This window comes from Scomber scombrus, chromosome 11 (genome assembly GCF_963691925.1).
Source record: "Scomber scombrus chromosome 11, fScoSco1.1, whole genome shotgun sequence".
In the NCBI taxonomy this organism is placed as follows: Eukaryota; Metazoa; Chordata; class Actinopteri; order Scombriformes; family Scombridae; genus Scomber; species Scomber scombrus.
This window is the reverse complement of record NC_084980.1, coordinates 11,467,913-11,484,196: the sequence shown is the minus strand read 5'-3', so window position 1 is coordinate 11,484,196 and position 16,284 is coordinate 11,467,913. Positions and strand designations below refer to the sequence as shown.

Here is a 16,284-nt window from a genome sequence, read left to right as displayed (position 1 = left end):
AACTGGATCTTATAGGTCTTCTTGTAGCTGCCAGTATAAAGGCTTGATGACATATCGTCCCGAAGGACAAGTCATGACCTAAAAAAACGCCATAAATTAGTTATTTTGCAGCCTTTTCAGGGATTATAGCTGCAATCAAACAAGTTGTGAATGATGAGACAATCGTTATAAAGTGAGTTGCTCTGGCATGCCCTCCCTTGGATTGAAATAAAGCTTCACATACAAATAAATAGGCAGTCTGTCATTATATCTGCATGATGAGTAAAGAAAAAAAAGTGTTTTCACCCACAAAATAAATAAAACAGTGAAGTCACTTCGGGGAGCAAAACGAAGCAAACTTTAATTTTCCAAGATTATTAACAGGAGAATATTTGTGAGCATAATTTTTTGTTTAAATAACTGTCAACATCAATGAGTGGTCTGGAAATCAAAATGGAGCAGCCATGTGGCCAACACAAAACTTCTTCATCTTTATTTTCAGAATTTTCAGTTCTAAACTGCAATAAGCCAAATAAAGAAACAACAACAAAGCAACAAATATAGAGGAAAACATCCAACTCAAAAAGTTACTCTCTAGTCATAGGACGTGCAAAAACTATGTGCGGGTAAAAGATAAGTTTAATTTAAAAACATTTTTAATAAATAGACTTCAAATATATCAATGATCAGGTGCATATAGCATTTAACGGTGTCCTCATCCACGAAGGATGTTACATAAAATGACACAAATCAGCAGCTGTTCAAGTTCAGCAACCCTGGTTAATATCTACAGATACTGTAAATCACAGAGAAAGGAAATATAAATATCAATGTGACGACCTGGTAAAGATGCTAGATGACTACAGCACAGTTATTACAGTTAAAGTTGGCTGTAAAATGATGGATATTGTCTAGTAATTCATTACTCTGGGAATATGAACATGGAAATCATTTATAAATAACATGTTTACATAAACTTTGTGGCTTCTTTCTGACTTTGGTAGTCTGAGCACTTTTAGCACGGCTGCTCTTTGAAACTGATGGATAAAATAAGCATTTTAGGGTCAGAGTAAAGGTGGCTACATTCCCAAAAACTACTGTTTAGATGATGTCTAGATATTTCAGAGTTATGCATTTTAATGACATAAAAACAAACGTTTGGATCATAGGAAATGCTTTGGGTTACTGATCTGATACCGATGAAAACAAGCAGCATGGAAACTTCACGTGTCCGTCCAAAGCATGTGAAATGAGAACTTACAACACATGCACACAGTACATAAACACAATGTTTACCAAAGTTATTAAACTAACCGTTCTCTTTGACATGACACACTACTACGCAACAGTTTTACTCTTTTCTAAAATTCAAGTGTATGCCAACAAAGAACTAAAACTAAAGGAAGGTAAAAGGTAAAAGGGCATTTTCTGGACTCAAGTGTGCAGTTCATCATCGTGTCTAAATATAATTTGATATCTTTGTGCCAAATATAGGACACATACATCAAATAACCTGAACTGGTAATCAGTGGACGTTCCAAAATGCATCTTTCACCAAAGTCCAACACGGTGAAATCTACGACGAAGTTTGATTCTAAGATGGGGGGAAAATTGTACTAAAGCACTTCAGTCTTTAAAGTTTTCATTATCCTCTGTGGTGGGTGCTTTTATCAGGTGCTTCACACTTAGCTGACAGAAAAAAACTCATCATATAGAAATGATGTCACTTTTTGCATGCTTATTGACTTGGGACTTTTTGGGGAGTACTGCCCTCTTGATTTGGCTTATTTGATGCATTGAGCACTTTATGCTCATGATGATCCGTCTCTGCTAGGTCTACAGGCTTCAGGGTCAGCAGTGAATCAGGTATGAGGCAAAAAAAGACAGCTTCATTCTGTTATAAGTGGGTTATGATGCTTATCATTCACTCTTTTGTACAACTACAAAGATACATTTAGAAGAGCAAAAACAAAATTGTCTCACTAGCTGCAGATCTTTGGAGCACAAATTCCTCAGGTCTGGAGACAAAAATGTTTTTCTTTGTTTATTTTTTGTAACGTATATATTTTCAAGAACTAATTCCACCACTTGTTCTTTGCAGACCACCTTGAGAAAGACAGCCCACTACACTAGCTTACATCACTGAAAACCTCAATGAAAACAGCCTTTAAAAAAAAAAAAAAAAAAAAACTTTCCAACTCAACGCTGAGAAAAAAGTGAATGATCTGTGGCTATGTGATCCTCAAATTTCATTTGATCTCTTTGAGGCACAACACCACAGCACTTTTGAGTTCACTCGAATAGCCAGTGTGTTCACACTCCTCTCCCAGATGCTTAGATGTGACCAAATGCAGAGCCTCGATTCAAGCTTTGAGTTTTAAAAAGTTGCCATATCAACTGCTTCGAGAGTTGTGTCCCCTGTTTATTTTCTCTCTCTCGCTCTCCAAGTCACAGAAGACATCCTGTTGAGTTAGCTTGGAGGACATTTGTGTGAGACACCTCTTCTCCATCTTTCTCAGCTTTTGGAGCAAGATTTCCAACCATACTGCTCGGAGATCCCCGAGGGTTCAGGGGCATACGAGGGACCAGATGACACAGTCGCTCCCCCTTCCCCTCTTCAGAATCGTTTGAACTTTCCACCCTCCTTGACCTGTCGAAGGTCTCGCCTCTCCAACTGCGCTGCTCCGTCGACGACAGCTTTCTCCTTCGCCATGTCTTCGCGTGTGAGCAGCAGTGCCTTCGCTCCTCCACCAGCCTCCCACTCTTTCTCTCTTGCTCTCTTCCTGTCCAGCTCTACTCCCATTTTTGCTCTCACTCTTGTGATAGGTTGGTTTCTCACGGTCTCTCTCCTGTTACTTTCACACAGTGGTGCTTCGGTTGTAGCAGTGGAAAACGGGTATCCATGTTTGTTCTTTTTTGTTATTACCCAGATTAAAATACCAATGAACTAAGCTTAACACAGGCCTAGCTCCTTTCCAGCAACCTGGAAGACAAAGAAACAAATATATGCTGTTGTTTGAAGAAGTATTGATGAGTCATTTCAAAACACTTTTCATCAGTTGTTAGATTTGCTTTAGTCCACTGGGGAAATGCTTACAGTCTAGTACTGGGACAGTCCAGTCACACCACCGTGTTGGTAGGCCCGCTCCCCCTGGTAGGTGGAGTCCTGGGACAAAGCCACATCAATCTGGGACTTAAACTCGTCTCCTAGGTAACTGTCCTATAATGGGACAAAAAAAATTGGTAGAAAATTAGTGAGCGGTTTTAATCAAGATGAAGTTTTTACTTGAAGAGGAAAACTGGATAAGCAATTGGAATACATGTGCAAGCAACCCTAGTGTTGGGTAGTAACGGCTATAAATAAACAGACCACAAACTGCTTGCACAATGAGACAGCACGATGAACAAACCTGTGAGAGTTCAGGCTGGGAGAGCCCAGGCTGGCTCATCTGTGACGGCTGGCTCATGTTGATGTAGCCCTGCGTCAGAGGCCCCTGGGAGAAAGGCTGGGAGCCCAGGTCCTGGCTGGCCTGACTGCCGCTCATATGGCCTCCATGCTGCCCTCCGTTCCCTCCGCTGTGGTTCCCCATGTTGCCGCGGTTTCTTTGACGGCCACCTCTGTTGCCGCCACCTCCTCCACTGCCTGCCTTGCCTTTCATACCACCACCACGACCTGGAGAAAAATCAAGCAGGTAACACAATTTAGAAAAGTGTTTCACAGCTGCTCTACTTGAAGATCATGTAGACCTTTAAGAAGTTTGTCCTTAGTCAGGCTCTTACAGCTTCCTGTCTCACCTGTTGTGGGTCCGTTGACTTGTCCCATGTACCCAGGTGGAGGTATGGGGGGCATCACTAGGTTGAAGGGGATAGGGAGGTTCATGGAAGTCATGGGATTAGGGCCTGTGCCAATCATACCAATCTGGTCATGGGTCTGGAAATACATGTTGGATGTGCGCCCTGCAGAGGAAATAAGCACCTGTTAATTTTAATCTCTTTGAAAACGTTTGGCTACGTGAGGAAGTACAGTAGTATTGTCCCAGGTGAACGTAGAAAGCACATCAAACCTGTCTGCAATAAACATGCAAAGCCAGTGTATTCAATATCTTCACAGGGTTTATAAGTAAAAAATTGTGTAGCCTTAAGTGAGGTTTGTGTGTTGTATGAAGAATTCCTCACCGTTGCTGCTGCGATCGTAAACAGATCCAGGAATGAGGGCCTCCCTGGCATCATACATGGCTGTGCTCATAAATCGACCCCCCTGTAAAACCACAAAACAGGCAACACTATTTTCAAAGGCAAGGCTCATTATTCTTCCTGTTTTCTCTTAACTCCTCATCATAGAAATGGAATACATTTGGAATTGCATCCCAAATCTTTCACATGTCCCACTGGCAAAAAATACTCACGACCCAGTTAAGAAATGCTGATTTCAGCAATCTGAATGCTGTGTGTCAAAATACAACCTGTCACACACACACACTAAACTCACAGGGTTTATGGTGTTGACCAGCTTGCGAGGCTTGCTGAACTGCATGAGGCTCTCTCTCAGGTTGTTAAGGGGACCCTCGACCAAGACCTTCTGCTCCTTGTAGTAGTTCAACAGGTGGTTCCACAGGGGCTGCTTGGACAGAGCTTTGGGGTTTCCCACAATGATCACACCATACCTACATGACAGAAGATTATCATTAATCAGAAGTCGTCATAGTGATGGTACCAAGCAAATGTTAGAGGCAAAAATCCCAAAGAGGAATATGCCAGCTGTTGTTTTACTTCATGTAGTTGTACCTGGCCCTAGTGAGCGCCACGTTGAGGCGACGTGGATCATTGAGGAAGCCGATGCCCTGGTGCTCATTGGCCCTCACACAGGACAGGATGATGAAGTCTTTCTCTCTGCCTTGGAAAGCATCCACACTGGCGATCTCCACCTCCTGCACAAACAGTTAAGAATCATTTGTGGAAAAGATGACTCAGCATTTAGGATAATATATTTATTGATTGTGAGAAATATTTTGGTCGTACTTTCATCACAAATTAAAAAAAAAAAAAGATAAGTGACCACACAGACAACATAGTTTTGAGGGCAATTTAACCTTTTAATCTGTACTGAAAATCCCAATGGATTTCAGGTAATAAAATGATGACATGATTAAAAAAAAGAATTTAAGTGCCCAATTTACACAACATTTAAAATGAAAAAATATTTGTCACTATACCTGGTACAGTTTGGTATGGAGGGAGCCGCTGAACTGCATGTACTGGACCAGGTAAGACCTCTGTCCCTCATAAGGGGTGATGATGCCGATCTGATCAGGTTTTGCGCCAGCCTTCAACAACCTGGTGGTTATTTTCTCCACATTGGCTGCCTCAGTTCTGCATAAACAAGAAGGATGACATGAGACAGAAAACAACTATCTATATCAAAACGTTACAGAACCTAATTATGCTTGGCTGACAGTACACACATATTGCCTAATATGAAATTGAAGAACATAAATATTATGTCAACATAATTATAAAACAAGCTGAAACCTGTTGAGATATGATGTTCCAGAGCTGGCAATTTCCTCTTGGCCTTGGGTGACATAGAAGAACATCGGCTTGTCAGGCTGCGGCCACTGGAAGTCAAAGCCTTTCTTCACACGGTCTCCTGTAAAGGGAGTAATCAAACATATGACTCAGGACTGGTGATCAACAGCAAAGTAACCAAATAAAGCGGAATAAGCCTGGATCAACTACAGGCTTTATGTGCATTTATCCATGTATTTATGTGAAGCAATGTGCAATTGTTACAGATACATTTTTAAAAAGAGGTTGAAAGACAGATAAATCAAACCTGCAACAACCAACATTGCTATTAACACAAGTGATAGAAACTGATAGAAACAAGAAACAGGAAACTGTAAACTGAAAGAGATCTGCGCTCAGGACATATGAGGGAACTTTGTCTTGTGTGTTCTTCCCAAATTTTCTAAATGGATTTATAACTATTTACAAGACCGGACAGGACCACTGGACACTGAATGCCTTTTTAAAATGCCAACTGAATGGGGAAAGCAGTCAAGGAAAAGTAAGGGAGCAGGATCACGTTTCTAAGCTGCACCCTGAAGGAATTTAGGGGGCAGTTTCAAAAGCTTTCACTCAGCCTGAGAGGGGAAAGCCATAATTTAACATCACAAAATTAGATTGCAAACCAAGTTTATTTTAGTCTCACCGGCAGTGACTCCGTTCTGCAGGGAGCCCTCATAGAAGATGTTGGAGGGGAAGGCGCTGAGTGCCGGGTGCATACGGTACTGGACCTGCAGACGAATTGGCCGTATCCCTAAAACTACCAGGCGCTCAAACAGAGACTGGGAGAGACCTGCTTTAGCTGCCTTCTTACACATCACAACAGGGCCCAGCTGGCAGTGATCACCCACCAGGATCAGCTACAAAGAAAATACACCATTAAAAAGTGATGAGGACAAATTATCACGACAAAAATACTGGGGTATGACAGCATTTTTCATCATCATATCATAATCTCCATAATACACTGAAAATAACCAGTAGAAGTAATACGGTTGTTAATGTTAATATTTCTATATCAATTTACTTGACTTCAGAAATGCCCCTGCGCGCTTACCTGCTTGGCACCCAGGACGACAGGCACCATGCACTCAGGTTCGGTGGCCTGGGTGCTCTCATCAATCAGGATTGATCTAAACTGCATTTTAGCCAGACGAGGATCCCCCGCCCCGACACAAGTGCAGCAGATCACATCAGCATTCTGGGGGTAAAAGAGGGAAAAATAAAACAGATTAAAACCATTTTCATGTAACATACTATTTTCAGTGGGCCTGAATGGGTCAGCATAATAAATCATTAGACGTTTAATGACGTTTAATTCTTAGCTGATGTGCAACTTTGTTCCTACAACTGTCAGAAACAGAATAAAACATTTAGCAGCATTTAAGTTCAGTGAGACCAGTCGTTGTACCATTAGCAGCTCCCTCTCAGCAGTGCGTCTCAGAGCCCTGTAGCGTTTCTCATCTGAGGAGGACAACTCTCCTGTCTCATCCTTAAGCTGTTGGAGCTTCTGAAGTTCTGGCATACTGTGAGGAGGAATAATTTCAATACAATCAGAGATCAGTGTTGAGCAAAGATTGATCAGTAACAGACTGTATTACTAAAGGAGGTCTGGATTCATTTTAGGCCACCAAAGACTATCTGTACTTCTTGGATTTTCCTTTTGTTGCTACACAATATTAACTCCAGCTAATGCTACTCAGTAACATCTTACTCGAGTTATAAATAAGTACTGGGACAAACAAGCACCTTGTAGTTATTTAAAGAGAGAAACACATCTGATTTAAGAAGTAGACATTATTTCACCGCACACATAAAAATTCCTGCAAAAGTAAGTCGTCTTTCTAAAAAAATACTATTGGATATGTGTTACCTGTCCATGTTACGGGTCTGGTTGTGCAGAGCCAAGAAGGACACAGGTGAGTCGATGGCCTCCCTGCTCTTGGCACACAACCTCACTACTTTAAGTCCAGTCTGGTGGATCTTCTCTGTCAGCTGGTCAACGGCAATGTTACTGGGAGCACACACAAGCACCGGCCTGGAGGGACACAAGTTACAGCACTGTCTCAATGAAAATAACATGTAGCCAAGAAACAACAGCATCAGTTGATCAAGACATTTTTAAATGTATTAGTTGTAATAAATACCTTTCAATGGAACACTTTTGAATAAATACTCATATTCAAAGCAAATACCGATAATTATATATCATAACTTAGCTGTACAAATAATGCACCAGTCCGTACGAATTACACACAAATTGATAAAAAGTAAAAATATTTGATGTGTTTTACCCGTTGCCCTGTCTAGCCAGGTGGTACACGATGGTGGCAGAAGTTACAGTCTTCCCTGTGCCAGGAGGACCCTGGATCAGGCTGAGGGGACGCTGCAGCACCGTCTTTACAGCATACACCTGCATTACGATTTACAATTACAAACCACTCTCATGATTTAAGTGAACCTTATCTTTCCACTGTGTGTCATCTCTGTCATGTTGTTGTAATGAAGGGTATAACTTCTCTGATAATATTAAAAACAACAGCATTTGAGTAGTCTTCTCTCTAACTTACCTGGGAGTGGTTGAGGTCAGGTAATCCTTGGGCAGTGAAGCGTTTAGGCAGCTGGCACTTGATGACCACATCCTCCACCTCATGTCCCAGCAGTTTATGGTAGATGTAACCAGACACTGACGTCTCGTCCACAGCAAATGTCTTCAGGGCGCTTTGCATCCTGGATGAAGAAGACAGGAATATTGAAATAATGTTTTACACTGAATCTGATCAAACTCCCATCCGTCAGACTTAATCAATGCAATTTAGTCAACCACCAAAACTTCAAAGTTTGCTGAACATGTGCTGTACATAAACGAAATATTGGTCACCTTTCAGTTTAAGCTGGAATCTTTTGATATGCAAGTATACTTTAGATCCTGCATTAACTAAATGACTAACTGACCCTTAGAAATTAAAAATATTACATTTACATTCAGTACAAAGCCAAAGATTATTTTTTTTATAATTCATGAACAGATATCAAAGCAATAGACAAGAGTGTGTGGCTGTTTTGAATACCTGTCAAAGGAAGTGGACTTCCAAACAAAGTCGACCTGAAAGTTGTGTGGGATCTCCACTGGAGCCCCAGCGCTGCTCCTCAGCTCTATGGCAATCTCATCACCATAGTCTGGTGCAGTGAGTGAAGGAAAAGGCAACACATTTGACCATATACTGTAGATATCCTAACAAATGTACTGCTATGATGATATGTGTAGACACTAGTCTGTTTCATTTAATCATGCCTTTAAGTCAAATATTTAAAAGGTGCTATCAGGAATATTTTATTGCCAGTTACTTGTCTGTTACCTGGATAGCTGCTGATATTTCAAGCTTTAGAAACAGAGAGAGATGCAGCGCTGACATTATAGTTATTGGACAACTTACGTAGCACCTATGTAGCTAACATTAGCTAAATAATATAATGTACTAGCCATCTGTCAGTTTATACAGGAACGACGTACACAGATTAATGTTTGAATTTAAGTCATGCAAGTGCGTATTTTTAGTGCTAGCTCAGTGTAGTATCACCACATCTCAGCCACTTTGTACTTGATGGTGGAGTTATTGATGCTTTTCAGGGTAACATTTATAACTGTGGGTAGACACACTAAAAATAATTCTGATACAGTACTTAGCCACAGGTCTTATTACTGGAGTACTGTTACCAGTTAACTAAAAGGTGGTAAGCTGTAGAAGCCAAATCTAAATATAGAATTTGCTTTCAAACACAACCAGGGACTGTGGAGGAAGGCACAGCTTTGATGTTATTATATGAAGATGTTATTGTAGTTTCCCTTGGCTGCCACTAGATGTTATTAAAGATCCATATTTTACTGACAGCACATGAGCGGAGCATCAGATTTAGAGGAAAACATGCAAGTGACACACTTGTTTAATACCCACATACATTATGGGTATTATTTGATTTCATGTTAAACATTATCTGTATTTTAACTGTTTTAAGGATACTATCGGGAACTTTGATGACATGTCCAATGCCTTTCCATGGAGGAGCCAGGTCTCCTTTGTACCTCAGGCAAATTTCATCTCCCTGCATCAGTCGCATATCTGTAGGACAGCAGATAAGACAGATACAAAAGAAGATAACTTTGTGTAAATATGCAACAGGTGTGCATGGTGTAAAAACACCAAAGGCATAATTTCAGAATAAGTAATATCAAAATTAATGTGAAGAATATTTGTTATTGACATTAAAAAATAATATGGGATGAGAATAACATGAAAAATATAATCCTTGGACATTATGAAGATGCTAAGCTTGAAGCAGAACTACAAATACATACCTGAATCTGTTTTGGGCAGGGTGAAATAAGCAATCCTCTTTTTGTTCAGACCCAAGTCCCATCTGACTGTAATGTTGTCTTGAGTCTGTTAAGAAATAATAATAAAAATATGTTTAACACTAAAAAGGTCAGCAGAAATTTCCTGTTGTCAAAATTACTATGGACCAAAAAAAAACAACTTTAATTTTGAATAACAAATACAACATGCATGACTGTAACAGCTTTCCTTTACATGCAGTGTGATGAAAAAAATTCAACTGGAACTCAAAAGATTTTTTGATTAATCCACATGAAAAAAATGATCACTAATTATATAATTAATAATCATTTAACTTATTTGTCAAGTAAAAATAATAAACACGAGGTGTTTTTAAATGAAGGACCTGGGATTCTTTGAGTTTCTTGTCATAGTCAGCCTCCAGCTTCACAAGAGGACCAAATATGTTCTGGTATTGGTAGGCATCCTCATAGCGGAGCAGAACATGTTGGGGCTCCTCATCCACACCAGGCTTCTCTAGATCCTCCAAGGTTGCGGTGGGATTTTCCTGCCGAGCAAAAAAAACCCAAACAGACACACAGTGAGTGACAAATTAAGATAAAGATTTAAAAGCAAAATAGAGTCTTATTAGAGTTTAGTGTTTTCTGTCAAAATGCTCAAATCTCACACATTTTTATTTATAGAGATTAAGACAGTGAGAATCCAAAAAACTAAATAAAACAACTGCAGGCCTACATAACTTTGTGTACAATAGGAAACTATTAAAAATAGAAAAACTCAGGTAGTGATACTGATACCTAACAGAAAGTCATAGCCCTGAAAACTCCAGCAGTAAAGTTATTTGCATCACATCCAACTGTAAGAATATAGATACGCCCTCTCTGAAATTCAAGATATGTGGATTCAAAATATTTGCATACAGTGATGGGTGTGTGCTGCGACAAAGTTGAAAACAGTACCTTCCAGAGTTCCTCTAGCTTGTTGATCTGCTGGGCGGTGATCTGGCGGGCCCTGAGCTGCTCCTGCTCTGACGGGATTTTGACCAGCCAGGACAGGAAGCAGCGGTCCTGAATGAGAGGCTGCCACTGCGAGCTGTCCCAGTTGATGTCTTTCAGGCTGCTCTGGCTGGCACATGGCTGCCTGTGTTACAACCAAAGCAAAAATGTCAAGTGCTGCTTGCAAAAAATTCTGTATTCATTTTGATTACCCTCATCAACACGGAGGTCAGCTACATGAAAGCACCCTCACCTGCACAGTAACACCACTACTGAGTCAGCTTTTGCGGGGATGAAGCCCAGCAGGAAGACATTGCGGCAGCCGCAGTTGTAGCACTCCAGCACAGTTTCCCCCAGAGGGCCGTCTTTATGCAGGGTCACCTCCTTGGACTTTGCTCTCACCAGGTGGTTCACAATGTGGCTAAAAGTTAAGAGAAAGACAATTAATTCAAGTGAATAAAAAAGACCACAGACCTGTGTTCAGTGAGGGTCTACCAAGCTATTGATTCCTCCTTTTACTTACTATCGCCATTTTTTATTTTATTTTATTTTATTAAGACTCAAATAAAACCTCAAAAATCTTTATAAGATGCACTGAGAAGTTAAAATGAAGACTGATGATCCCAGAAACTATAAGATGAAGTCATCAGCTACACTGATATAGTGTAATGCATTATTTATAGGTTTGGGTAGTTTATGAAACATGTGTTTACTAGAACAGGTTTAGCAAGACACGTTCAACAAAAGTTAAAGTGGTGTTAATGGGTTCACATCATCTATGTTACTGTCTGTTTATTGACTTAAGCTATCCAGCTGCAGTCATGCATAACTAAAGATTGATTCCTGCCAACAGTGACTATAAGTTCAGTTACTGTATTGACTTCATCATACAGAAGAGAAAAGAGAATAGATGACATTTATGATTTGGGAAAATAATATCTTGGTAATGTCTACTTTAAATTATGATTTCAAAGACATAGCTTTGGACTTGATTTTATATTAGTCTATGAGGCTTTTGAAAGTCAGTAAACATAAATATATTAAATTGTATTTTAATTACATATCCAAACAATAACTACACATTTATAACCAAGGCTTCCAAACACAGCAGAAACTCATTACAGTCACTGTGTGCTGTTCTCCTGCTAGAAGGATTGGTATCTGTAAAATAATTCTCCCCCCGTAATTTAGCCAAGTGCACCACCAGGTAGGGTGGATAAAAAACTGATTATTAACTGTATCTTACCTGCCGGATGTGTTTCCACGGCCGTTGCAAAACCACTTCTTGCTGGTATTGCAGTACACCACACAGGCTGGATCATGAATCCCACAGTAACTAAAATAAAGAAGAGTCAAAATTGAACCAGTTGAAAATGTCTTACTTCAGAGAACGGAGCAAGAAAAATAAGTAAATAACACTGTCATTTGCTTGATTCAAAATTAACATATTTCAGATTATGCTGCACCATCTTTGGTGGCACAAACCTGTACAACAATCAAATTTATAATTTCTTCATAGCTGTCTACAGCTGCAGCTCATGAACAGAACAGTGAATTTTCTTTTCCCAATTTTGGGAATAAACAACCCTGAGTGACTTAAATTTGCTAATTTGAGAGACAGAATATGCACATTAAACAACTCAGAAAACTGTCAGTGTTTTCTCAAGAATTTGATATTTTTTTAGAAACTCTTCCTTTTGTTCCCTGAGGAAAACTGTACCCAGATTGTCTTTATATTTGTCATAGCCTGTCACATAGTAGTGAACTTGCTGCATGCCTAAAATGCTTGAATTCCAATGTCTGGATTGTAAATTGCTGATGTGTATCACAAAGTTCCTGACTGATTATTTGTTCTACAAATATGAAAACAGTGGAAGGAAGAGGGAGGAACATTATAAAGAAAATTCAGGCTCTCCTTCTGTGTCCAACAAACTCTGTTTTCACAGCCAATTATCTCAAACGGAGTACTTCTCTATCTTTGAAACAGAATATCTGACATGCCAGACATCCTCAACTGGACTTTTTAATGGACGCTGCCAAACTAAATTCTGACTGCAAACTTGGAGTTAGGCAGTACACAGCACTGCTTGGCATGACGCAACAAGGATACTAATTACTGGTGTTGGTAGTTTGGATTATGTGTCATCTGCAAAATAGGGAGGTGTGTGTGTACTGCACATCAAGGACAACATTTGAGAATATGTCAAAAGGGGAACAGAGATTACCCTTAATACTGGTTTGAACATGCAATGTTATCCCATTTTAACCACTGAAGTGAGGTAAGATGACCCACAAATAAAAGAGAGTCTGTGTGCAGATATGTAGGATGGTGTTTGAAGCATAAATGTTTCTTGAATTAAAATACATCAAAATAAGTGATTGTTTTCCACTCTGTTGACAGCCACAGTTCCAGTCACATCAGTCTTATCCTTTACCTGCAGGCATGCACAGGAAGATCCTTGGTATAGTAGGTGTCCTCCTCATCCTCCTCAAAGTTCAACTCCGCCAACAACTGACTGGCTTTAACTGCAGGGTCGTCTCCATTCTGCAGCACCCCGTCAGGACCATTAACCTGAGGAGACAGATGTGCACAATCATGAATATGAGCTGAAAGTTAATGTCAACCCTACAGAAACTGAAAGAGCAATGTCTAAGGATTATAAATAAAGCCTTACACAGTCATATTTTCACTTGCAGTCTGAAAGTCTGGCTGTCATATCAATAAAAGGTCTAGTGACAGCACCATCAAAGCTTGTGTACATGTAAGTAATGGCTAGCTTGATTGTAATTACTGACCTTTGTGATTGTTGCTGTCAGTAAAAGATACTGTACATATTTAGTATATTTCAGTCCTAGTACGTATAAATATGGGCATTGCCGACTGCTCCAGCACATTGACACCCACTCACGATACCCTTTTTTACATGGCATCAAGGTCCTAAATCTTGACATGGAAGCTATTCTCGGCATGCTAACTCGGCTAGCTCGCTAACTAGCATGCCAATTAGCGGGATAAAAGCATGGTAACGGATGGAAGGCGTCATCATGCTAACCAGCTACCGTCGGCTTATTCACATTTTGTCAACACAGTAACGTTAGAAATATATTTTGATACAGGAACCTGGCTGTCCAGCTGACTCTGGGTTTGGCCCTGGGTCTGAGTCTGGCTCGGCAGGGTGAAGTCGGTGAAGTCGTACTCGGAGCCCTGGGTGTCCGCTCCCAGCAGCTCGGCTTCCTCGGTGTCCAGGAACGTTAGAGTCTGGGAGCTCGGCCCGTACGCCTCGACACTCATCGTTTTCTGCCTTTTCGTTCACGGTGTTTTAAGAAATATCCCGGGAAATGTGTATATTATAAGAAAAGCACGAATAACGGGGGTAGGGTATAAATGAGAAAACGAGAAACACAGGAGGTGAGGGAGAGCTACAGGGAGCCTCGACTGCGGCCGCGTCCCGTTTGTCTTCTCCCCCCGCTGATTCCCTCTCCTCGCTCACTTGCACTTGTCTCCTTCAGGAGGTGATCTGAGGAGGCGAGGTGAGGGAAGGAGACAAGGAGGCACCACTGAACAGAAACGGGACAGGTTATTGTTTATTAAAAAAGAGAAAAGAATCTTGTTAATAATAAATAAATAATAGAATGTAAAATTCATTCATTCATTGTACAATGTAAAACATTCCACGAAATGAGGAACATTTAGGAGAAACAGACAGGGCATATTTTGCTGCCCAGTATGCACAACCTTAGGACACACACACACACACACACACACACACACACACACACACACACACACACACACACACACACACACACACACACACACACACACACACACACACACACATACACATACACACAATATACTGTATATGTATATAATTAGTATCAATCTTACTATAATTAATATATATCAGTCTTAATGTTGTGTTAATGTTCATGTTATTATTATTATTTTGTACTTTCCAAATATTTTTGACAGATTGTATTTTGATGCTTTGGAAACATTGTTCTTGAGACTTTCATGGCAAAAAACCCACCAAATTGAATTGAAGTACTTTTCATGCATAGTGAAACTCAAAGTGGTACAGTATGAATAACATAGATCACACAACATGAATAAAACAATAGTAATAAGAGCTAAGATAAAAAGCCTTCCCGAAGAGAACGTTTTTTAGACCTTTGTTTAAAGAGTGTGGAGTCTGTCCTGCTCTCAGACTGTAGAAAAGCTGTTCCACAAGTGTGGGGCTGAAGAGCAGAAGGTCAATTCGCAAATATCACATGAGTAAGGTAGTAATAATAATAAAATAATAGAGTAAACAAAGTAGTACTAAAATTAAATTAGTGGAATAATATATGGTATTATGATAAAATAGTAACAGGATATATAGCTTGGTATGAAATATGGACTGCACTACAGACTAAGAAGTTGTGATAAGTGCAAAAAATGAAATGTGATGTGCAATAAATAAATAAATAATGCAGCAGTGGAAGTTGAATGCAGTGTACAGTGAAAAGTCCAGTTTGATGATATGTGAACGTGGGCATTGCAGCGACTTATATAGGGATGTGAAATGTAAACTCCAATTTGACAACATTACAGAAAATGTCCTTCATTAAAATCTCAGAGAAGTTATTTCTGCAATGTCAAATCTTAAAAATAGTACTCAGTAGAGCTTTAAATCAAATGTGAAGGCTAATATTTTATGTTCAAAACTCAAACTTTATCATAATTTTTAATTTGCTGGGGACTTCTGATACTTCTGAAGTTGACTAAATCCTGGTGCTATCCTAAGTTAAGAGCTGTGATAAAATTTCAAACATTGGTAAGAAACGTTCAGATCATTTAGCACCAGTTTGTCTCTCTGAAACACCACATTAATACAGGCCTTGATGTCACATTAATCCTTAACACTACAACATCATGATGCTTTCACACTGTCCTATGCTGATCTGCCAGGTCAGAACAAGTTCAACAGGTCTGTCAAACAATGAAACACTGCACCTAGTGTTACCATAAATCACCCTGTGGCAAAGTAATCTAACAGCATTTCTCCGTAAATGAGAAATTCATGTGAACATTACACATGACAAAGCCGCAGATAGTTTTCTGAGCAACTGACATTTCATATTTGGCTGAGAAATTGTACGAAAACATATCAATGGACAGTTTGAAACCTACCTGTCTTTCTCATTTCAAAAATCTATTAAAAAACTCTACAGGGGTAAATCATAAATCAGCCTTGTCTTCTCATCTTTGATATCAATGCTTGTGTTACAAATATAATTAGTTTGCTTGACTTAGATTATAGATTGCAGTTATATTTCTTCTGATATGTAGCTTTGATGTCAGATAAGTTTGAAACTCAACCTGACTGCTCTCCTTTGTTTGCAGT

The 16,284-nt window shown here is 39.7% G+C and overlaps 1 protein-coding gene across 1 annotated transcript; it reads right to left on the bottom strand.

Moving 5' to 3' along the window:
- Positions 1-314: 314 nt before the first annotated feature.
- On the bottom strand, positions 315-14,350 carry LOC133990666 (regulator of nonsense transcripts 1). Its single transcript, XM_062429053.1, has 24 exons — positions 14,016-14,350; positions 13,330-13,466; positions 12,141-12,230; positions 11,148-11,315; positions 10,859-11,039; positions 10,285-10,446; positions 9,902-9,986; positions 9,567-9,665; positions 8,616-8,724; positions 8,115-8,274; positions 7,839-7,957; positions 7,418-7,582; positions 6,956-7,070; positions 6,602-6,745; positions 6,191-6,404; positions 5,509-5,626; positions 5,193-5,349; positions 4,765-4,907; positions 4,469-4,643; positions 4,156-4,237; positions 3,775-3,936; positions 3,390-3,652; positions 3,077-3,199; positions 315-2,962 (listed from the first exon to the last, which is right to left on the bottom strand). Exons 1-23 carry the CDS (start codon positions 14,184-14,186, stop codon positions 3,080-3,082), a joined length of 3,339 nt encoding a protein of 1,112 aa, XP_062285037.1. The 5' UTR covers positions 14,187-14,350; the 3' UTR covers positions 315-2,962; positions 3,077-3,079.
- Between the last annotated feature and the right edge of the window lie 1,934 nt (positions 14,351-16,284).

What these genes read in the sequence shown, in the direction of transcription:
- LOC133990666 (XM_062429053.1), bottom strand. Translation starts at nt 14,186, where the DNA reads ATGAGTGTCGAGGCGTACGGGCCGAGCTCCCAGACTCTAACGTTCCTG. An exon ending in CTTCCTGTGCATGCCTGCAG is followed by an intron (nt 12,231 to 13,329) that starts GTAAAGGATAAG and finishes TCTTTATTTTAG; the next exon opens with TTACTGTGGGATTCATGATC. An exon ending in AGTCAACGGACCCACAACAG is followed by an intron (nt 3,653 to 3,774) that starts GTGAGACAGGAA and finishes ATTTTTCTCCAG; the next exon opens with GTCGTGGTGGTGGTATGAAA.